The 25,599-nt window shown below is 33.3% G+C and overlaps 1 protein-coding gene across 1 annotated transcript; it reads left to right on the forward strand.

Annotated features, from left to right (window-relative positions):
* The first annotated feature begins 10,454 nt into the window (after positions 1–10,454).
* Positions 10,455–25,320, forward strand: LOC150097799 (cell adhesion molecule Dscam1-like). Its single transcript, XM_090406994.1, has 13 exons — positions 10,455–10,542; positions 11,511–11,795; positions 12,049–12,168; positions 13,174–13,344; positions 13,549–13,690; positions 13,872–14,020; positions 14,332–14,463; positions 15,259–15,435; positions 16,489–16,587; positions 16,817–17,005; positions 17,809–17,943; positions 24,686–24,911; positions 25,035–25,320. The coding sequence occupies exons 1-13, from the start codon at positions 10,455–10,457 to the stop codon at positions 25,051–25,053; spliced, it is 1,932 nt and encodes a 643-aa protein (XP_090263120.1). The 3' UTR covers positions 25,054–25,320.
* The last annotated feature ends 279 nt before the right edge of the window (positions 25,321–25,599 follow it).

The raw sequence follows: 25,599 nt of genomic DNA on the forward strand, positions 1-25,599 counted from the left end.
TTTATTTTGATTTAATGTATTTGAGTCATGGAATACTATTGTTAACAGGCTCTCCGATTTTTATTTGGAATATTAATCCCTTGACGATTTAAGAAAGACCATTTTATTAGTATATTGTAATGATGGGTGCTATTTTTCAATTTCTAAATTAGAGAGTAGCTAATATAATTGTTCTTAAACATTGTGTTCCAGAGCTAACACTCCTACATCGTTTCTATCATTTATTGCATATCTGGTACTTATCCCAATGTATGGAAGCAATCTGATATTCAAATCACACAGAGACAGTTTCGTCACTATAATGGCCATAATACTGGCCATCTACTATCCAAATATCTGTCTGAATTTCAGACTCAGGCTCTCAAACGTTTTAGAATTTTCATTAATATTTTCGATTGCCTATTCGCAAGGGATTTTGCAAATTATCGAACCATATTTCCAACTCTTTTTCAACCCGATCATGCTTTATTCATTGTTTTCTTGAGCTATCTTGCTGCATGAACTGGTCAGATGATCCTTTTTTATTTTGTCTTCGCAGTTGGCATGTCTTTGGCTTTGCTTCTCCGTTGATTACACTCTTTCTTTGGTGCTCTTTATTTGTTCCTTCGCAGTTGACATGTCTTCGGCTTTTTTTCTCCGTTGATTACACTATTTCTTGGGTGCTCTTTATTGGTTCAGTATTGATACGTTTTATATCTTGTCATCCAGCATTTAAATGATCTTGTCGGCAGCCTTTGGATCACCTGTATTCATTAAATTTACATTAGCTATTCCTTTTACTGGCCTTTCAGTTCTTCCGAGTTCTAGCTTGAATTCAGCGACAATTTATCTTTATGATATTCTCTCGATGCTGGATTCAATTCATAATAAGGTTGCATAATAATCTTTTTTTAACATTTTTGTTTGTTCCTATAATCCCTTAACAGTATATTTCTGTGATTGTCAGAGCAGAGGATGCAGGACACTCTAGCTCATTTATCGTCTGATGGCAAGGCGCTATGGCATTATATGCTGCTCTTGTTCATCCAGTTGACAATCGATCTAGTAAAGATGATTTTATTTATTTTTTGAATGCACCATTTTTTGAAATGGGATGAGACGCAGTCTGGCATCTCTATTTCTTTCTTCTTCTTCTTTAGCCCCCCCCCCCTCCATCCATTGCAAGATAACGCCTCTCCCTTAAATTTCCAGTACCGTCTGTAATTAGAAAATGTCCACCATCTCCTATCAAATCTTTGTAGATCATCCCTCCATCATGTCCTTTGGAGACTTTTCTCTCCTAGAATCCACTCGATGCTTAATTTTGTCCACCTTTCGTCTGGCAGTCTACTAATATGGCCAGTCCATCCCTCTTTATATGCTTTGCTTTGCAACACTTCACAATATCTTCTATTCCAGTCATCTCTCTAATTCTGGTGTTTCTTATTCCATCCCATTTTGTTATGTGGAGCATTCTTCTCTCCAAGGCTTTTTGGACAACACGCAGCCTGCCTTCCTGTTTTAGTTGCTACCCATGTCTCACTTCCATAGGTAAACACTAGAATAATGGATATATTAAAGATCTTTCTTTTTAGGCACAAGGTAAATCTTCTGACAGATAATCTTTGTACTGCCAAAATGCTTATTTCCTTTCGTGATTCTTCTATATCTTTCTTTATTTCTGTTTCCCTTAAAACTAACCAACTGCTCAAGGTAAATATAGTCCTCCACAATTTCGATCCGATTGTCTGTTAATTTTAATTCTATTTTATCTGAATTTGTCATCCGTTTGGTTTTAGTTAGATTGATCTTTAAACTTTTTTTTCTGCTTTCTCTATCAAGGTCAATCGAGTTCTTCTACCTATCAGTTTTGAGATTCTTTATTTTTATTTTACTATTATTATTTTGCTACATTGGGCTTCTTCTAATATAGCAGAAAACGATTTGGGTGATATTGGATCCCCCCTTGCCTAACTCTTCTCCTTATACTAAATTCTTTTCCCTGTTGATGTAGGTTTATACTTGTTTTTGCGTTTTGATACATCGTTTTTAATAATCGGATATACTTTGTTTGGCTTGCTGTTTTAAACTTTTCATTATTTCTGATTAATATAGAGAATCAAAATATTTTTCAGAGTCTACGAATACTAATATAATCCTGTTGCATATTTATATGCAACAGGATTATATTATTTGATTTTTCTATTACTTGATTAATGATGTGGATATGATCTATAGTATAGAATCGTTCTCTGAATCCTTCTTGTTCATATGGCTGTGCATCATCCAAAAACCATGTGATCCTATTTAATATAATGGATATAAGCATTTTGTACAATTGTAATAGCAAAATCATTGGCCTGTAGTTATTGATATCATCTCTACTTCCCTTTTCATGTAATAAGAGAATTAAGGGTTTATTCCACTGCACTGGAATATCATTGAACATATCCAATATTACCTTATGAAACTGTGAACCTCCTGATTTTATTTCTACCAATATGCCATCTTCTCTAGGACTTTTATTATTCTTTGCAGACCTGAGGGCTTTCTATAATTCTTTTATCACGATGGCTGCTGGTTTCAGCCTCACCTAAATATAATGGACGATTTGTATCTGTTTCCTTGCCTGTGTATAAGTCCCTATGAAACTGACTACATGTTTTCATTATCTGTTCTCTCCATTAATGTACAATTCCTTATTTTCAATTTTGAAATTCATTTTTTTTCTTCCATGTAACTCTTGTTTGATAATTTTGAGAACGTTTGTTTATTTTCTGTTATGCTCTGAAGTGTCCTGAAATTATATTATCTGATATCGTTTTTTTTTTTTAATTTCTTTGCTAACTTTCGCATTTCCCCAAATTCTATATCGTCTTTGCGACTTATGTGCCTTCTTTTCCTTAATTCTTCTTCTTTTTTTTTTTTTTTGATTAGATCAAGTGTCTGTAAAGTAAGTTTTTCTCTAAATGTTCTATTTGCTGGTAATGATATTCTTAAATTTTTAGTAACTTCTATTATTGTTGAAGCTATTTCCTTCATCCGATTAGATAATCCTGATTTGTTCGCACTTTTTTCCTTCAACTTTTGAAGAAAAACGTGCGCTCATGGTGCTCATGGCTATAACCTGTAGAATCCTGATAACATTCAAGCTCCATCAAGATAAAATCGAACCCATGGAAGAATTATTATTATTATTAAGATTCATACAAACTTTTGCGCAGATCTTCATTTCATTTGTTATCTGTCATCAGAGTTTATCCTATTCTTCTACGTGAACGATAGGAATGCATCATTCAGTACCGTAATAATCTGCATAAGATCATGGAATGTGTATTCTATCTGTAAAAGTTTAAGAAATGGAATAAACGTTTCCTGATACATATTTTGAGAACTCAAAATAATGTTTTGATTTTACTCCAGGACAGCCTAGGACTCAACTTTCAGGTCATGTTTGCCATCGGATCATCAGTATTTCAACCTCAATAAAGAGAAGTTTGCGTTCTTTGTATTCTGTAAAGAATATCAATGGAAAAGTTCTGCATGAAGTAGTCAAGTCTGCAGTAACATTCTTAACTGAACTCAAAACAGCTACAATTTCTTAAACAAAAAGTTGTTAAATCCAAGTTTGCGTTAAATAATCTTTGAAAAGGTATACAAAAGAGACTCAAGGAAAAATCATGCAGAAGATTATTTAATGATTAAATTGCGGAAACTGAGAAATGGATCTTCTTGACAGTGACGGTACGGAAATGAGAAAATTGCTGTTAGAAACATTTAAAAGCAATTGCATAATTTGTTAAATATTAATTTGTGATCTATCAGCCAGGCTAAATTTCATTTACATGCAACATATGTAATAAGATGGTCTCACTATATTAAAATTATCTAAAATAATTCTTTCGTTTCGTCCATTTCTAACTAATTGTGTAACATATGCAGAGTGGTATATATATAGGATTCGAATTTTTCAGAGCCTGGAATGCCTCCGCGTAATATAAAAGTGGAAGAAAAAGGTGCTACTTTTGTAAAGATTTCGTGGAAGGTAAGGACCAATTAATAAATACAATGTACTGCCTATTCAGAATTTGATTTTGGGGGGGGAGGAGACAAATAGTCATAACGATGTATGAAATTAACAGTACAGTTCAAAATAATGTTTTATTTTGATATAATAAATATAACAAAAAGAACACAACGATATTATTATAATTCATGTTCGCATACAACCAAAATAGTAAAAGTAATGAATAGTATTTGACCACATCAGTGACAATTTTTAATAATAATAATAATGTAATTATCTTATAATATGCAGAGACTTGGGCATGAATGTTAGTGCAGGTTTATTGTCAAAAATCATCAATCAAAACAAAACCGTCATGTTGAAACTCGGTGGTTCACAGAAATTTAGAGAAATAGCAGAAGTACGTAACATTTCATTTGCTCATGCGTATTTCACGCAAGGGAACTTCCAGTTTTGTCCTGTGAAAAATCTCATTTCAAATTTTGCTAAGTTATAAAACAAGTTAAGTAATACATCTGCGAATATAGTTGTCGAAATGTAGACTACAAAAAAGTGTAATTTTTTTATTGGTTTCGCTCTTTTGAACCCCATACTCGTATGGCTACGACTGTCGTATGTATTTTGTGCAATTGAGCAAAAGGAGAGACCGCGGGTTTTGGTTTGAATAGAAGCACGTAGGAAATGACTGTTGTTCCTTACAATATGGAGTTTAATGCTGTAAGTGTTATTTCCTTGATTTTTTTTACTTATTTAGAAACAGTGGTAGAAAATAACAAAAAATTCATTTTATAAACATAACCAGGCGCGTTTTGCTTTAATTATGTGTAACGAGTTTACAGAAACTAAGAAATGAGGTGTCCTAAGTGTCCTCTTTAGCTACAAGCGTTACTTTACTGCTGAACAACTCTGTACAAATCATAAATCCAGTCAACCATTGAATGCTGTTCTCACATTTCTGGTTGTGACCCTAAGAGTTCTCTAAAAATGCTTGACTCAATAGACAAAAGAGCAATTAGGTTGATTAATGACCCATCTCCTACCAATTCGTGAAGCAGCAATTCAACACTCCTTCCTGATTTAACTCCAAACTCACAGACCAATTTTTTCCTTCTTTGTTCATTCTTCCTTCTATTGTTGTCTTCTAGAACAGTCTCTTCCCGTCTATGTATTTCCTAACGAGTAGAATCTACAGAACTTCAGATTCAGTATTACCAACTTTCTTCCTTCCTCTTATGTTTCTGCCCAACCACAGTACTAATAATTGTAAGTGGAACACGAGCGGAGATCAGTTTACTCTCTTTGGTTTGGAAAACTGATAAAATGAAAACACTGTCATAGGCCTTTTTTGTGCAGTTTTATATCAATGTTTTGATCGACACTCTTATGGAAATGTTTGGGCATCAAGAGTTCCGACTTGAACCCATGGGATTTTTAGAACCTACTAATCTCCTAAAACTGAGTGCGATCAGCTGCATAGGTGATTTACGAGGATGTGAGTCGCGGAATCATTATATACATTTTATTTTAACAATTTCTTAAAGTTGTTGAAAATTGGAGATGTATCGTATATATATTTTATATTGAATGCAGTGTTCAAGCATCCGATTCATAAATGTATCTGTCCAATAAATAAACTTTTGAAGTGAAATATTTCTTACACCCCCATGTATAACAGAAATTAGAATTAATTAAATAAAAGATAAATTTACTTAAATGTGTCGATACTATAATTTAATCGATCTATCCTCAGACGCCACCAAAAAATTCTTGGAATGGAGAGCTAAAAGGATTTTACATCGGCTTTATAACTTCTCTCGGTGTTCAATTATCGTATAGGACTCTGACTATAGACAAGATAGGCTCAGAACATCAATACCTTCTAAAGGGTCTCCATCCATCCACCAGCTACACCATAGAAGTTAGAGCCTTCAACAGGATAGGGATGAGCCCTCCTTCCGAGAAGATCACAGTAAAGACACTGCATGGAGGTATATAGAAAATACACTAGTATTCAATATACAAATAATTATCTAGCAACAGTCATCAGAGTCAGATGAAGTTTTATCTTATTTGTAGATCCACCAACTGTTCCGAAGGTAGAAGTTATCTCCACTCGTCGTTCGGCAATTGAAATGAAGATTCAAGCAGAGAAAACAAAGAAAGCCCTTCCCTCAGGTATGCATCTTTATGTACCGTAATTAGCTCTTCGTTCAGTTCTTCAATAAATATCTTAAAACTTCCATTCCCATTTTTCGTGGCAGAATACATAATCCATCTGCGCAAGGAAAACAAACAATGGCAGGAGGTTCCTCTTTCCACATCTCCATCTCACAAGTACTCCATCGGCGGACTGCTGCCAGGCAGTCACTATCAGGTCTACGTTACAGCACGGAACCAATTTGGAGACAGTGGACCAACAGATGTGCTCAGCGTACGAACAGAAAAACAGTGTAAGTCATCTCCCTTCTCCTAATAGAATTACTGCTGCTGGTAAATTCTTTCTGAAAAAGCAGATACTGGTAAGAAAGATGGTTTTAATTAGAAAATATGGTTATTTGATGTCGGGAAAGACGAAGTTACTGGATGTTTATTTCAGTTCTATTATCATTCATAGAGATTGAAAAATTTCCAGAGTCCTCAGTTTTGAAATGAACTCTGTTATTAATAAATGCTTATCATGAAATTCAGTTTACTTGGAACAGTTTTCCTCTTTTAAATTCGAATATTTTATTCTGCAGATGAAACAGTTTTTCCTCTTGAGAAAAGTAGTAAATATTGTTGAATAGAAATTCTAGTTGAGACAGGAGAAATCATTTTCCGGACGTCCCAGTGGTATGATTATTTCATTCCTTTGGAAGTTACTGTTGTTTTTATAAAAATGCTCCTTTTGTTAAGGTAAGTAGCTATGAATATTAGAAGTAATTATAATGAAGTATCATTGATTTAATATCTTAAAGATAATTAGATGTATCCTAACAGGCACACTTTATGATATTTGTAAAATACTAGCGTCATTCTTTTACATGTAATTGTATATGAAATCAGCCTTGCAAGATATAATTCAAAGATTCATAACAGTTCTGACTTAATTCATGTGTGAATGGTAACATAATGTAAATTATTGAAATTATCAGCTTCTCCACTTGCTAATTCTATTATCTATATCTAATTTGAATATATATCTGCATATTTAATTTACTATCTTTACTAAACATTGTACCAAAGTAGCTAAAATATTTTACTCAGATTCGCTATTGAAAATTGGCTCATAATTTACTATATTCCTAACTATTTTCATAGCTTCCATCGTTTTTAATGCTGACTTTCGCTCTAAATTTGTTACCACAGTTATTAAGTTAAGCTACAGAGTCTAGATTTGACATGACGTCCTTTTCATATAGATCATGAATGACAATGAAAAGGGGAGATTTTGGGTGTCTTATACCTAGTTTGAATCAAATGATCTGCCTGTACACTTTCTTTCATTTCAACCATGTTGGCCAGTTACTGCAGTTAGTGATCCTTGTTCATTTCCCGACTATTTTGTTTTATTTTAAAATAAATTTTGGTCTTGAGTTCCACTTTTTGCTTTCCTGAGTTTCTCTTCAACAGCAGTTTTAATTAGTTTGTGCTTGCATGAACATCTTCTTAAATACCCCCCATGAGAAAGTTCCTGTATAATTCTCACCTCTATTTGCATTTCCTTTTTTTTTTAAATGGATACTGTGAGAGATCTCCTCCAAAGTCTCCCTCTGAACCGCTATTCAAATTATGCAATTTAACCTCCTTAAAAATTTTATATTTCTATATTTTAGCATTTCTGATCATTAATAACATCTATTATAATTAAATTTATCAATTACAGTTTTTCTTCTTCCGATACTGAAATGTCATCATAGCAATACTCATTGATATTTTCTACCATTCTGTCGCTATTTTTCTCATTTAACCGAATTTTTAAAGTAAATGTTTTCAGGTGTCCAGAACACCTTTTTTTACATCACCTTCATTTTTTTTATCTCTAGAAAAACATCTCCGTTTCTTTTTATGCTACTTTGTCTTCATTTCTAAGCTTTTCAGTCGTCTCCAGAACGTTTTATATATATTTCCTATGCTTTTGTTTGACTGCTTTTAATGTACAGTATTAGATACATATTTTTAGTATTCTTGAATAATATATGCTGATGGGCTGATTCTTTATCTTCTTTCCCTGAAATGTCTCTATAACTTAGTTTTCTGGAATAATAATGTCTTGAATTATAATCGTTTTCTGATTTTTCCATTTTTACAGACAATTTCACAGTACTTTTCCCCATCTAAGATAGTCAATATTTCCTTGAGAGTTTGCCACTACATCTCTAAGTTTTGGTTCTTTTCGAAATTATTTTTCCGCCTGTGATATTTGTATATTTGATCCCATAGACTGCGTATCAAAAGATCGAATTTGATTCTTTTTTAAAACTTTCGTGTATATTTTCTTTTCAATATGATATTCGTTTTTTATTCTGCTCATTATTAATGAGCAGAATAAAAATAGGAAGTGATCATCATTAAATGATGATCACTTCCTGTTTCAAAACATCTATATATTCTTGTACTCTGAACCAATGGGAAGATATCACTGTCCACGTGAATTCATGCATACCTTTATGCTAAAAGATAATGTCGGTAATAATTAGTTCATGTGCTGACCAAAACTTTAGCATATTTTTGCCATTATTATTAACTTTTTTGTGTGTGTGTGTCGATAATTTCTGGCATCAGTTTGCTTGAGTTTCAGGTGATTTCAAGTAGCTGACTTTTCACTGATTTTCTTGTTCCCAAATTTTCACATGGACCTGTGTAATCAAGAAGCACTTCGGACAACATTATATATGATTATGTTTTACATACTGCATGAATGGTTTACCTCAACAACTTGAAATATTATTTAGTCAGAAAAGTACCAAATTTCCAGTTCATCTTTACTCATTCATTATCCTAGTGGATACCTAATAACAGGATGCACCATGTTATTAGGTTAAGACATTAAGCTGTCTCGTGTCTTTCAGATTATATGGAGATCTCCTCCCATATTTGACCATTTAAAGACTCCTTTTTACTTTACGCTGTTTCGTTTATTTATACTTTTTATTTGTTTTAAGCTTGTCTTTGCATAGTGCTTCTTGGCCTTACCATTTAATTATATCACAAGGTCGATGTCGTCTAAGTTGACTTCGATTAAATTTAATATTTGATTTAAGTGTCGACTGTAAAATTAATCCACTAAACTCAATGTTTGGTGCACCTTGAATATTTTTGTTACTACTTGCACGAAAGTTGCTACAAACATAATTTAATGATAATCATCCATACGTTTATTTTAAAGTTATCAACGATAACTTACAGCAAAAATAAGAACGTTACACAGTGATTATTAAAATACGCAGTATAATATTACATAGCCTCGTCTAGGTGCATAAATTCTTTGAAATGCACTGTGTCCAATTATTACGTAACCTTTTAGCAATATTTTGATAATGTGCATTATTTTAATATTATTTGAACGTTGTTTACTAAGCATGACATTTAGGATTGTCATCTTTTAGGTTGTAAATCAGTTCTAATAATAAAAAGAAGAAGAGGAAGAACGTACGGATAGTATTAAAATGTTGTTAGAACAGAGGCGATGTTTAACATGCAAAGTGGGAACAATTAAACTTTAAAATATGCGAAGCCTGTTTACCCGAGTTGCTAATGTTTTTCTAAAATTCTTTTTTACAAATATTAACTCTTGACTGTTATTTTAAAAAATAAATTTATATGAAGTAATATTTTGACATAGCGCAAACTCTAGTTAACCAGTTTGCATTTAGCTATAGTGCAACTGAACGCTAAGATACGCGATTGTAGTAAAAACTATTTCTAAATTATAAAAAGTACTTTGATAGTTAAAATACCAAATGCTACTAATAATCTAAAGAAATATTTTAATGTCTTAAATTGCCTCTTCTAAATGTGATCAAGGATGTATAAATTCTTTCAAATTAACTGTGTTCAATTTTGAACGAAAACACGAGAAATCACTCCAGTCCAGTGACAAGCGCCACCTATAGTTCCCTTCTGAAACGATGGCGTCATATGTTCTTAGCCGAATGGTCGTTGCATTGTGTAAATATGATAAGGAAACCTTCAAGAACTACGCAAATGAACAGACACGGTACTAAGCTAGAATATATACTGGCAATTGCGTGTATTACAGCAGTTCCAGTGGCAGGAAACGCAGTTTCTTACATGCATTTGTAATTCACTAGCGAGCGGCTCACTGAAAATGGCTACGTTCAATGGGCTGCAGCCTATTCGTTTATGAAGAGAGTGTGGATGGCTTCTCCGTCACGACTAGCGATTATACAGTGAAGCGGTTGCCAGTGAGAGGCAATGTAAACTATCCCATTTTTTTATTATAAAAATGCGGTTAACTTTCTTATGTTCACTTCAAGTTTTATCGGTTATTGCTATACTTCTTTTGAAGCTCTGTTCTAACAGCGTAGCTCAAGGTAAGCATTCTTGTGGTCTTAACATGCTACTGCGCAGGATGCCATTTTTAATGTCGCCATGATAGCTTATTTCTAAGATACATCGCCAGAATAGTAGTTAGAATGAGCGAGAGAAAGAATATTCCTATATATAAGATTACCGTGCATGTTTCGTTATAAAGAAATAATATGTTCGGTAACAAAGTTCAAAAGAGCATATTTAGCTAAATGTATACTGAAATTTATTATTAATATATTAGCATTTAATTTAAAAACTGTGCCAACAATACCAGAAAATATTGAGTTCTACTCATGGAATATCCTTATAAGTATTGTATTATTCTCTACCAAGTCATTTTTAACCTAAACGTATAAGCAGCATTATATGCCCAATATATCTCGAAGTAGAATAAAGATTGTTAATTGATAAGTGATAATCGAAGAAATAATTCATTTCTGTTGCTTCTACCAGTCTCTGAAATGTTCAATATAACTTATATTACTAAAGGACGAGAATCATCCACGATATAAAAACATCACTGTAAGAATTGAAATGCCATGTAGTAATAATCCCGCTGTTAAATTGATGTTCTTAGTTACCAGAGACCGTCTATTTTTGAGTCTAAAATACTTTCTAAAAAATTATTACGATAAAGCCAAGCACATCTGTGCGAACTGCAAGATGTATTATTACTGTATAAATTATGTATGTTTAGTTGTATTAATATACAACTAAAACATAAAAATATATGTTTTAGTTGTATATAATCATGTTAATTCGTATTAATGTATATTAATTAATTTATCTGAATTAATCTGTTGTAGATTCTGAATGGGAAATATGTTTTATATCAAATCTACTTTTGATGCTATTTTAAAATTTAATATCAGGCATGTAGTTTATCATTGTATTTTTGAATATATAATGGAATAATTCTTTTCCATTATATATTAAATAATTTATTTTTCAAATATGTGCGTTTTCTTAGTTGCTCCAAAATTGTCTCCAATGATTCGAGAATCAAGTCTTGAACGTGGTTTGCGATATCATCTGACTTGTGGAGCCACCAGGGGAGATGTCCCTTTGACATTCCACTGGTCAAAAAATGGACAGCCTCTAGTAGAATCATCAGACGTATCTGTTCGCCGACTGGACGACTCCTCTTCTACCTTGATCATCACAGCTGTCAAAGAAGAGCACGATGGGAATTATACATGCGCTGTTTCTAATATTATTGGCACCGATTCATCATCAACAGTTCTGAAAGTGTTAGGTAAATAAGTAGATAAATGTTAGGTAAATAAATAAATAAGATCATTTGAGTTTATTATTATTAAAATATTAAAAATTAATACTAGATTAAAACTTCCTAAAAAAGCAAATGGGTAAAACTCTTGAAGATTTTCTAAAGATATTCTTAGTAAATATTATTTTTAGTCTTAAGTGTCTATCAAATACTAATATCTGTGGATTACTGTTTCTTCTTCTCTAGATAAAACTGGATAATTATTTATCATTGTTTCTAGTTCCACCAGCCTGGATTCGACAACCGTACGATTTAGCTGTACTCTCTGGAACAAAAGTGAACCTACAGTGCGAAGCATCCGGAAAACCCAAGCCTGTGAATTCCTGGAGGAGATCGAAAGGTAAATTTAATTGATTTTATATTAAAAAAAATTCACCAAATATTCAGTAATGAAATAACTGTCTAAACTATTTGGATCATAATTATGTCAATGAAAGACTACGTTAGTATGCAAGAGAATATTTTCTCCTTATAAATATATTGCTTATTTTTAAAGAAAGATTAGAGTCAAATAAGCCAACAGCTTTTAAAGAACTTTTCATACGTCAGAATCAGTATGTGTTGGTCTGATCATTTTGTTACCTCTAAAGGATAGAAAATTCAGTTTTAAATTTTCTATCCTTTAGAAAGGGTAGACAATTCAGTTGTGAATTAGTTGAAGTTTTCATTTTAAACTGTCAATAATCACAATAAAGTAAGTCCAGGTTAGTCTGTTTTAATGCTTATTCCATATGATATAATATTACAAATATATAACTTTACAAACATGCATGGAAACTACAGTATAAGTTGTTTTATCATTCCACTTAAATATATTAAAATTAGTAAAATAATTTTATATCATGAAGTTTATTTGAATAAAACTCTAATAATGATGTAAACTGTTTATTGTTTACATCATTATTAGAGTTTTATTCATTAACTCATTCACATTAACTCATTTACAGAAGACAAAATGTGTTTCTATAACTTTGTACACTTTTTTAAACTTTTTCCCACTTAAAGATAGCTGTAAGAAGTTTCCAATTTTAAATACTTTACTTTTTCATGTGTTACTATAACAGCAAATTTTTTGTCATATTGTTTCGATTCTAATTTTTCAAGATAATAATAAATAATAGCTTCATTTATCAATTCTTGACGCATATAATTGTAGATCATATATTATAATAACATCTAAGTATAAGCGGGAAATAACAGAATGTGAATTATACTAGAAAACCTTTTTCTGGAGTGATTCTGATACCGCTCTTAAAATATTTTAAATAATCAACATCTGCAAACCATGATTGTTGTAAACCAATGATTTTGTCTAAAGCATAAAAAAACCACTATTTCGTTTTAGGCTTAGCATCAAAGCAGATGGAAACAATAACAGGAACTAGCTGGAGAACTCAGGATGATGGATCGTTGAGTACAAGTGACGTTCAGAAGGAACACGAAGGGTTCTATTCTTGTGAAGTCACGAATGGTGTAGGGAAAACACTTACAAAAACTGTGAGGTTGGAAGTTCAAAGTGAGTAAAGACACGATATTTGTTTACTTAACACTATCACAGTTAAGAGGCTGAGATTCCAAATGTATTACTTTTTAAACGTTATTTTTAGTTTAAAAATGGAAAAATAGAACTTCGAATTTAAAGGTAAGAAAATTATTTAATAATATAAATATTCCTAGCACCTAATAATAAAAGTAACGTGCAATTTTTTTTTTGAACCAGTTCCACCTTCTGCAAAAATAGCCACTACGCTAAAAACAGTTAAGAGAGGTGAAAGAGTCAAAATTCGTTGCAATGTTACAGGGGACGGTCCTTTAACAATCACATGGAAAAAGGGTTCAGAACAGCTTCTTTCAACTCCTAGGTACTATAAAAAGAATTATCTATTTATATACAAAATAATCCTATTTAAATCTTTTATGATGTATACTTAATAACAGAAATGTGCCCTTCCATTTCGAAAACCATTACGAGTGGTTAACCTTCTATTTTATTATAAATGAATTATGTTGATATTAGTTTCATTCTTCGTTTTTATTTCACAGTATGAAGGTTGTTCAGGCTCAGTATGAAGGGAAAATTGTTTCTAGTGTCCTTATTGAAAAGACAGAAAGAGAAGATAACGGTCTCTACACATGCACCGGGTCGAACACATTTGGAAGCAGTTCCGCAGTGATCAGGTTGAGAATTACAGGTATATGTTGCTCCTTAATTTTGTGTGTAGTGGCATGCATTTCGCAACTGTCCCTAAATAAATCCCAGCATAGAATCAAACAGTAATACATAAATAAATCTTAAAGCTTTCCAGTAATTCATGTTTGCTTAGATGTGTTTGTAATATATAAATTTTATTACTGAATTTTTATTACTTCAGAAAAATCACAATATCTGCAGCAACTATTTCTCTGTGGAGGGGGGGTAAACATCGGATCTTTATTTTTTTTTCTTGCATATTCTCATTTCTCCACACCAATGTTTGTTTGGTATTTGATTTGTTTTCCGTAGAGGCTCCTGGACGTCCTTTAGAATTTTCATCAGTGGATGTATGGAGTCGAAGTGTAAGGTTAATCTGGAAACAACCCCATACGGGCAATAGTGCTATAGAATCGTATATAATCACGTACAGGATCAAGACAGGTAGGTTAAAAAATCCAAACTTATTTCATGAGAAAAATATTTCTTCCATTTTCAAACTACTAATTTTATCTAACACGTATAAAATTTTTATTGACAATGCTAACACGTTGACAAATGAGATACTAAATAAAGCATTCTGAAAATACATTTATTTGTCAATAAGTGTGTGTTCAACAAACACTAATTTGATAATTATTTAATGTATTATTTAATTTATAGTAATATTTTAAGAAATAATAATTTATTAATGAATATTATCAATATTATTCTATATTCATGAAAAATTGTTTCTTTATTTAAATAGACCTAATTAATATTTCATTAATTAACTTACGATTTCTATAACTATAAATTATTATTTTTTATTGCTTGCACGGCAAGATAAAATCATGACTTTTATCGATTGTTTTGTCACTGTTGATATGCATCACAATGATGACTTCATTTAAACCATTGAAACTACATAAACAACTAGCAGGGACCCAATCCGTCTCTGCTAGTTACTTATATAACTAGCAGGGACGGATTGGGTCGCTGACGTGCTAAATAAAACGTTCTCAGGATGATTCTGCCAAAATTATCTTCGTTATATCCAAACGATATTTCCGTATTTATGATACTATTTACAGATAATCGTAAGTTATATATCGAATTGGCTGGCACTGGAAAGTGATTTCGTATTGTATTGTATTGTATTCTTGGACTTTTACTCTCAATCCGTCCCTATTATACATTACTACAATAAACATCACATGCGTGTTGAACTGTAATATGCAAAGGTCATCCTATTTTCAGCAAATAAAGGAAACCATGATTCTGATCACCACGAAAAAAAAGCTCAAGGTGCTGAAAACTCTATTTACATCACAGACCTACAACCCCACACAACTTACGAGTTGCAAGTGATTGCTGCAAATGAAGTAGGACGCAGTGAACCTTCTACTCCAGTGGTTGTTACGACTCACGAGGAAGGTGTGAGTTTATATATTTAATCTACTTTTATTTCAATTCTTAACTGATATTCATCAATACACTGATGTGTAGATTTTAATTATATTAATATCGTAAGAATAAATAGTATTAATTTTAATAAGTGTCTAAACGCTTATGACTGAATAAAGCATATTCCAATAAATGTAATCTGATGAATTTTTATATTGATAAATCTATATGAAATTAATTTAAATTATTTGAGATTCATATTTAAATCTTAACAGCTGAGAATTAAATTGTTATAAATTTAAAGCAATGAATCCTTTAAAAACTTGAGAATTAAGCAAATATACGATGATAAATGCATAGTTTTTTGTCTTTTCTTTGAAAATGTGATTGTAAACTTCAGAAGGTTCATGTAGGAAACTTTATTTGGTGAACAAAATCTTTTCTAACAGAACCTGGAGCATCTCCAGTTAACTTGAAGCTGGAAGAAAGAGGAGCAACGTTTGTAAAAGTTAGATGGAAGGTATGGCTTCAATAATAATTTACGAGTAGTGAAAATAAATTTTTACATTGACAGAAATGAGCATTGTTTACTACCTTTTGTCTAACATGAAAATTAATGTTTCCACAGCTCCCATCTAAAGAACACTGGAATGGGGAGTTAATTGGCTTCTTCATTGGATATAAGACAGCTGGACTGATCAATAAACAATTGACATTTAGAATATTGTATTGCGATACCATAAAAGAAGAATATTATTACCTAATATCCGGCCTACAACCATCTACAAATTACGTAGTAGAAGTCAGAGCTTTTAACAGGGTAGGAATGGGTCCTTCGTCAAATTCAATAACTGTGATAACGTCTTATGGTGGTAAGAACATATTCAAATTTTATTGGCATTTTAGAATTTACAGAATTTTAGGACTAAATTGTCAATTTTTTTCCCAGTAATTAAATTGAATTGTTAAATTAAACAATAAACATATAAGCAAAATCAATCAAAACTAATAAATATTAATACTTTTCAGCAATGGTATAGAATTAACATTCATTATTATTAATATTGTTAATGTATTTAACAGATCCTCCAGCCGTACCAACTGTCGATGTTGTATCTCGACGTCACTCTTCGGTGGTTGCAAAAATACAAACAGAAAACAAAAAACGAGCGCCACCTAATGGTAAAATTTACGATATTTCTGTTCTGTATACTCATGAATGACTTGCATAAGACACGGTGAATTACAATCTGTAATACCTTCATAAATATACTTAATTCAAACTTCTAATATTCAAATTATAACTGATCGTTTGCGGTTGTTTACTTCAGTTAATAATTTAAAATTATTGCACTAATCAATTACAGAAAATTGCAGTATTGCTAATAACCAAATATCATATGTTTTCCAGAATACATTCTGCACCTAAGAGAAAAGAACGCCCAGTGGCTACAAGTCCCACTGAACTTAGCTCCATCTCACACCTACTCAATCGGAGGATTATCTCCAGGGGCTCTATACGAAATCTACGTTACTGCTCGAAACCAATTTGGAGACAGTGGGCCAACGGATGTGTTTAGTTTTAGAACGGAAAAGCCTTGTGAGTGAATAAAAATAACCTTCTTTACACAATTTAAAGCCACCGCCATCTAACATAAGGGTGGAATGAAGAAATGGTTAACCTTGAAGTGTAGCTCTTAAATTTTCTTCACCTTCTTCGAGTATAGTTAAAATTTGTGCGTTATGAATAGTCTAATTCTGCTTTGATGAAACCGGAAGCTATATCACAGTGACTTCGTCTTTCCATCTCATTATTTTAGTCAGAGAGACTCGGTAATGTTAATCCTTGTTTATTATATTTAATATAATTTCTTCCTACAAGTTAATAGATTTCTGAAAAATGTATAAACAGACATGAATTTGGGCTATTGCCAAAATATTATCCAGTTCCTTCAACTTCTTAGTTCTTTGTTACATTTATCCTAAAAATAGGCTTAACTGATCCTACTTTCTCTGGCTGTAAATTAATTTGGAACTAATCATGTTATTGCTATTATTTATTAAATTAAATTCGAATTATCACTATAAAATATTATTCCAATATTCAATAGAATAAATAAATTCGTTTTGGTATATATTAGAAATGAGGGTCTCATTTGTTGCCTCACAGATGAATTTTCGAATCAATGAATTCTAATTCTTAGAAATTACTTCAGTTTCTATTATCGTGCTGAATGTGAATTTTAATATGCAGTTCATTTAAATTACATTTTACGAACAGGAGATTTTGAAACAGTATCATGTCCCTCTTTCTGTACAGTCTCACCCAAATATTTTTTCCTTATCTAACAAAGAATTTTTCCTTGGCAGATCAAGGACCCTTTTCTTTATCAGCTGAAGAAGATGAAGGAACCCCGTTTTACAAGAAATTGTCCTTCATTATTCCTGTTGTAGTATCAGTAACAATAGTGATTGTTGTTCCTTTAGCTGCCTGTTGCTGTTTCAGAAAGTTGTCCTTTTTACCTCCCCTAGAAACAGGTATGTGATGTAATCATTGACTAGTCGAGTAAGGAAAACGATGTGTAAAATACTAATTTCGTTGTTAAAAAGTATATATTAAGAAACCCTAAGATTCAAAATTATTACAGTATTTAAAAAAAAAATCAAATCCGATTTATTTTAAATTTCGCTTTAATTCTTTTTCACGAAGTAAATTTTTATATATATATTTTTTTTAAATTTAGAATACATTTTATTAATGTATGTGAATTATTTAAAACAATAAAGTCATATGATACATATATTTAGTATATGATATCACGTTCTTATTCTCAGCCAAACTAAAGAAACAGGAATTTGCTAAAAAAAAAAAACTGAAGTCTTCATGAAAATACATTTCCTTATGCTTGGACTCCATTTTCTCTACTGAAAGTATTTTGTTTCACATTTTTAGTTGTATAACACAGAGACAACAATTTTGAACTATTTATTTCTCGTCAGAATGAGAGCAAGAATTAATTGAATACAAATAACTAAAAAGATGTGCAGTTAAAATTCTATATATTTATTTGTGCTGTAGTATAAATAGGATTAATAGTTTGGCAAAAAAAAAAAAAAAAAGAAGAAGAAGCGTTTTGGTTTACTAATTAAAATGCGTTGTTTCCTTTCTTAAAAATTCCTGTGTTTGATTTCTTCCAATATTTAATTCAAATTATTATTATTATTATTATTATTATTATTATTATTATTATTATTATTATTATTATTATTATTATATGTTCTTGACTCAAAGGAGCCAAGAACATATATATATATATATATATATATATATATATATATATATGTATGAATTAATTTTTTTTTTATTTGTTTGCATACTTGGGGATTAGAAGTTAAAATAACCAAGTTTATAAAATAACTTGGTTATCCTAATATATATACAGTATATATATATATATACGAGGGTGGTCTGAAAAGTTCTCAGCCTCGACCATAGATGGCAACACTATCCGCAAGAATTTCTTTTTTTCTAAGTGGATAAGCTGCCTGAAGCAAAGGTTTGTCTGTATCCCTTGAAATGGATAAAATTGAGTGTCGTGTGGTTATAAAATTCTTTGTAAAAGAAGGTTTAACGCCAAAAGAAATTCATTCATAAAAATGTATGAGCACACTTCTCTTCGAATTAAGAAATGGGTTGCAGAGTTTAAACGTGGCTGTACCAGTCTTGAAGATGATCCACGTGAAGAACATCCAAAAAAGTGTTACATCGCCCATTAGCGCTCATCTTAATTGGTCCAATGCAATTAATTTCAAGATAACTTTGAATACTTCTGCATAGAGTGGGGGAACACTCTGTTTTATGATTGATTGGAAAACAACAATGAAGGTGAATGGTATATTTGAAATACTCAAAGATGAAAATATGTGAACCATCATTTATAAGACATATAAGAATAGGAAACAATAAGTGTGAGTAGAAACACTTTCATTAATGGTCTATACTTTGAATACTTCTGCATAGAGTCAGATATGACAAGGATCCTTTCGCTGTAGACACAATTGAGGCAGGCGAAAAACTGATGGACAAACTCACGGATGGTAGAAAGAAGAGATGGATGAAGCTACTGCAGGATTTGGATATGAAACAGAATAGCAGACGAGCATGGAAACTGGTAAAAAATGTAAGCAACGATCCAACTAAAACTCCAGTTTACGTAACAGAGGTCACGCCAAACCATATCGCTCACCAGCTATTATTGAATGGCAGGACAGACAAGAAGATACTGAAAACCAATCTTACGCGCATTAAAGAAGCTAAGACTAATTCATTAGCCTCTCCGTTCTCCGAAGAAGAACTAAGAAAAGCTATATGTCACCTGAAAGAGAATAGAGCTGCTGGCCCGGACGACATTCGGACAGAACAGATAAAGCGTTTCGGTCCGATAACCATCCAGTGGCTGGTGAAATTGATGAATAGGTGTGTAGAATCTCTTCAGTTGCCCAAATTATGGAGGAAAGCTCAAGTGGTAGCTTTATTTAAACCAGGAAAGGAACCTACAGAGTCGAAGAATTTTCGCCCTGTTTCTCTCCTCTGCCACTTGTATAAAGTTTTTGAACGAATGATTCTGTAAAGAATAGCAGCAAACATTGACGAGAAACTTATACCCGAGCAAGCCGGTTTCCGTTCTGGAAAGTCCTGCTGTGGCCAAATTCTGAATCTCACGCAGCACATCGAAGATGATTACGAGAAGAAGCTTGTGACTGGAGCAGCTTTTATCGATCTTTCAGCAGCATATGACACTGTTAATCACAAGAAACTGTTGGTCAAGCTGTACCAAATAACGAAGGATTTTCTCCTCGTGAATCTAGTTAAAACCATGCTCCAGAATCGACGATTCTAAGTAACTTTGTAAGGAAAGAAGAGCAGATGGAGAAATCAGAAGAATGGTTTACCTCAAGGAAGCGAATTGGCCCCGATGCTCTACAATATATATATATAACTAACGATCAGTCAAACCACCCACAAGTGAGGAGGTTTACTATGCCGACGACACAGCTATATGCATTCAAGCAAGGAGTTTTGAAGAAGTTGAGAAGAGGTTGACAGAAGCCTTAGAAATACTCTCCAATTACTATGAGACCAACTAACTGAATCCTAATCCAAACAAGACTCAAAAAGAGGAGAGAAAAACTTCTCGAACACTGCAGCAATCTCAAATATCTTGGAGTTAAGCTGGATCGTACCTTGTCGTATAAGGTACATTGCCAGGAACTAAAAAAAAAAATCTATGCAAGAAATAACACCATAAGAAAAATGACCGGCAAGACGTGGGGAGCTCAACCAGAGGTACTTCGCTCGACGGCTTTGGCATTGTGTTTTTCTGCAGGGGAGTATGCTACCCCAGTGTGGGTGGCATCCGCCCATGAAAAACACGTGGATGTGGCTTTAAATGATACCATTAGGATCATAACCGGATGCCTAAGACCAACCCCAGTCAACAAGCTGTATCCCTTAGCAGGCATAGCGCTACCAGGGATACATAAGACGTCAAGTGGCCGGCGAGACGGAGAGAAAAAAGCAGATGACGGACGAAAGACATCTAATGTACGGCCAATCATCACGGCTTCTCGACTCAAATCGAGGCATAGTTTTATGCAAAGAACTAAACCATTCATCCATAAACCTGAGGAGCGACGCTTTGTTCTATGGAGGGAATTGGTTCAACTTCAAGAAGCCCCCATAATTAAGGAAGAGTTAACCAAGGGATATCACCTACCCAACAGCACCTGGAGGACTCTGAAACGTCTTAGAATTGGAGTGTCCAGATGCAGAAGTAACCTGATGAAATGGGGTTATGCAGATGATGACAGCTGTGACTGCGGAGATGTCCAAACTGACGAACATCTTTTATGTTGCCCAGATCTAATCGATGTGTGCTCCACGGATGACATTCTGACGGCCAATGACAACGCAATACAAGCCGCTGTTTTTTGGATGGAGAGGATATGATTAGTGTTCCGGACTCGGAAAGTATTAATGGTAAACGAATTATTAATAATTATCATTTGTGATATGTGTGTTCTATAAGTTGCTGGGTAGAACGAATAGCACGATCCTATAAAGTTTAACTATGAATAAGTGAATTTATGATGGCATAATTTAAAAAAAAACTTATGAAGAGAGAGAGTGAGAGAGAGAGAGAGAGAAAGAGTATTACAGGAATAAATATGGTTTGATGGAGCAGTAAATCATCTCGTAAAATTTGTTGCACATGTTTTGTGCATTTCTCTGGTTTGTAAGAGATTATTCGTGTGTTCTCCTAACATCCGCTTTCAAATTTTCAGTTCCAGTAAACATAAGTAACAGCTCTTTTTAATACAGCTATCGGATACAGAAAGCGCTCAACTCATGACAAGTGACAAAGTTCAATTGGAGTAGTTCATACAATAACCAATCACAGACGCTAGGTGCTGGGTGAGCTCAAAATGTTAACTCACCCAGCCTCGCCTTCTCAGCGGTTTAAAAATTCTAGAAAGCTAAGAATTTACCCCGCTGCTCCTTTTTAAATCTTTTCGAAGGGCTCAAAGGTGTATGCATTTTGAAAGCACACCGGGGCTGTTAACGCGAATCTGACGCAATGTTTACGCGTCGAAAAGTTCCCTCTTCGTGAAGCACTAATGCTTTATTACCCTCCTCAAGAGGACAATGAAGCATTAGTAGATTGTGTTCAATTTTAAGTCTGCAAACAACTGGGGGAATAAATGCAAAAATATAATATCGGTGATACTGATATTTCGTGGATGAGCACCTCACATCTAGCCCACCCGGAATATTCGCCCCTGATATATATATATATATATATATATTCTTAAAAACCTTCACCGAAGGCGCATTCACGATGTCCAGTGGCATCCTATTCCATTCACCCAGTACACAACACGAAAAGTTGCTCACAGTCCTGATCACACCTTGGCTCAGCTTCCAGGGATAATCCTGAGAGTTCTCTTCATGCTGCCATGAGCTGCATAATTTTCCCTCTACTTATACTACAGGGTGGTCCATAAATCACGGAGGGATTTAAAATGCGAATAACTCATAAATAATAACAAAAAATCTTCAGTTTCTGTCTTTCTTTATAACAAAAAAGAATAAAAATAAATAAAGTTATTAAATGTTTAAACCCCATCGTGAATTACAGGCTACCCTGTATAATAACCCCTTAATAGCGCCTTAATATATTGTATGGTTTCTGTCGTTTCTCCTCTTCTCGTTCTAGTTCTCAATTTTGAAAGCCTCTATCCGATGGGATGTCTTAACCACCCCACCTTCGCAATATGGTCCCTAAAAATTAACGAACCCTCTACTATTACCCCGTCGTCTCTAGCTTCATCGATCACTTGCAGCTAACCCATTAATATAATGTGTAGCCTGCAATGTCTTCGGACCAGAATGCATAATCTTCCACTTAGCAACATTACACTGACGCTCGTTAATATTTTCCCATAGAATCAGACTGTTCAAGTCAGTCTTCAAGGATGATTCTGTATCAGAAATGTCTTATAACCGATCCAACTTAGCATCATCTACATATCGTTGAATGCACAGACTATCCCTGATGTCATTAATATACAAAGTAAACAGGAGTAGTCAAAGGAATGAACCCTGTGATACCCTACGAGTCATCCTCATTCTCTTGGATTCATCTTCTCCATATATCTTTCTTATTGCGTATCTATCCCTTTGAATTTGAATGATAATATCCTGTGTGAAATGCTGTCAAATGTCTTGGTACAATATGAAGGAATCGTTGTGTGCCCATTCCCCTTATCCAACTCCGCTGTCGCATTTGTAAAAGTAAACTGATAAAACAAGACCTACCTTTAACAAAACCATGCTGTTCTTTATAAAATATCATTATCGATCTACCTCCGGAAGCAATTCCTCACCAGATGCTCTAATACCTTAATAACGTTTTATTGAGCTCATGCTTTAAAGCTTTAGTCATCCATTTCACACAACTATGATTAATTCTCCTGACTCTGGGGATGTGGTCAGTTATTCCTTCAAACAATCATTGATTACTTCCCATGCACTAAACTGAGTTCGCATATTTTCATAATCTCTTGGTTTATAGTTCCACATATATCCCTTAATGAAAGCTCTTACGTATATTGTCGCTTCCCAAAACAATATTCCATGATATTTTCCCCAATTGGTATTGGAATCAGATTCTCAGATGCTATTACTAGGTGTAATATTCTTGCATCAAGTGGCCTTTCCATAACGTGAGCCTAAGTAATTTTTCTCTCAGTAATACTATAAATTATATTTCCATAATCCTGCATGCTTTTTCTCCCCACCCCAGTCTATATCCCCATAGTTGAAGTCGAATAATAATAGTCCATCCTGTATCTAGATTAATTTGTCTGTACAGGTCCAAGTCCTCTTCCGTTAACTCCCGTCTACAGCAGCAACCAACTATGCATATTGACCCACAAACTTCTACTTCGCTCCATTCAGCCTCAAAGCCATTGGCTGAACTATCACAGTCATTCCCAGTCTTTACTCATGCAGGCTGCCATTCGTTTATAATCATTAACAGCACCCCCCCCGCCTTTTATTTTGCCTCCCTGAATACGCTGCTCCCATAGCATCCTGTAAGGACCTCTTCTTGCCAACCAGGTGTCACTAATGCCATTAATTTTTTTGTTTATTTGCATTTAATACTGCTAAGAATTCTGGTGTTTCAATAAATGTGCACGATAACCAACCGCCAGCCTGATTGGAATTCAAACGCCTCTTAAAACCTGATCCCTTTTCACTCATCGTAATAGGTACACACACTGAAGCGCTCATTAATCTCCCTTCCTGTCTCACAGTCCCACACATTCTTGCGGGAACGAAACCTGAATCCAACAACGTCCTTCAAGACCATCCCTACAGCCTTATGAAGTATCCCACTCCCACTACCGCCCACCAAACATTTATCCTTTTTTAATTTATTTTGCATAATATATAATTCACATGTTCATATATTTTAAAGTTTTTATGATTTTGATGCTAACTGATGTTGCACACATCACATAACTCCAAAATTTGCATTTTTTTTCGCAGGCTTCTAAATTATTTTGTTAAAGTATCAATTATATCACTGTTATCGTTAACATTGTTTCATGTGGTTAATCAATCTTGAAAAAAAAAAAAAGATTCTTTTGGCTCAGAGAGATGATCTATTTCTCATGGAATATTCAACCAACTGATTTTTTTTTTATTTTACAGAAGGAGTTGAAGCACGTGGCTTTACTTATACCCCAGCTCCTTCTGATATATCAGACATTATACCCGCTCCTCAAAACAGGTCACTTCCAAGACCTCCACAGCCACCTCCACCTCCCCAGTCTACGTATTCAACTCTACAAAATTATGGCACAGTTGCAGAAGAAGAAGAACCAAAGTATGATAGTGTAGTAGAAGAAATGAAAACATTCATCAATGTGAAAGCCAGGTAGAGTCAAAATAAAAAACAAAAGCTGCTAATTGGTTTTCAATTTGTTGCTAGAAATATGAATAAAAAGTATCACTCAAGTATAATTTCTTATTCTCAATATTTCTCTCTTTTTTATTTCAGAGCTGTAGCAGCCCAGTAGAAGTCCTAGCAATGTATTCTCCCCATGGTATAGAAACTATTTGTGCGTGTTAAAAAAATTCCCCTCCATAAAAAAGGGACAGGAGAACAAATTTTGTACATTATCCTTAATTTGTGGTTTGTTCAGTTAACGTTTTATAAAGATTTCGTCCCTTCCTTGTAGGAAGATTTTTCGAGCCTCATTTTCTATAAATATCAATCAGCAAAATGTTAACAGGAAGTCTCCGTCTACAGATAGCATTGATTAAACTTTTATAACCAATTACAATATCGCATCTATAAAATCTGTACAAAAGTAGCCCATGAAGTAGCCCTCTACAAATCATAAAAAAAAATTACTCTGCAATGACCTCTATGCACCGTCCGTATGTGACGTCATTTGATTCAATAATGAGCGTCACAAGATAAACCCCGAGAATTTAACACAAAATTGTTAAAAAGTATAAACTAAAAATTTAATGAATAAAATTAACCAACCAAAACACAGTTTACAGTGATACGAAAAATTAATATATAATATGTGTACGCAGATAATTAATATAATAAT

The sequence above is a fragment of the Typopeltis vanoorti genome, chromosome 17 (assembly GCF_054136105.1).
Source record: "Typopeltis vanoorti isolate ZY-2024b chromosome 17, IOZ_Tvanoo_1.0, whole genome shotgun sequence".
Taxonomy (NCBI): Eukaryota; Metazoa; Arthropoda; class Arachnida; order Uropygi; family Thelyphonidae; genus Typopeltis; species Typopeltis vanoorti.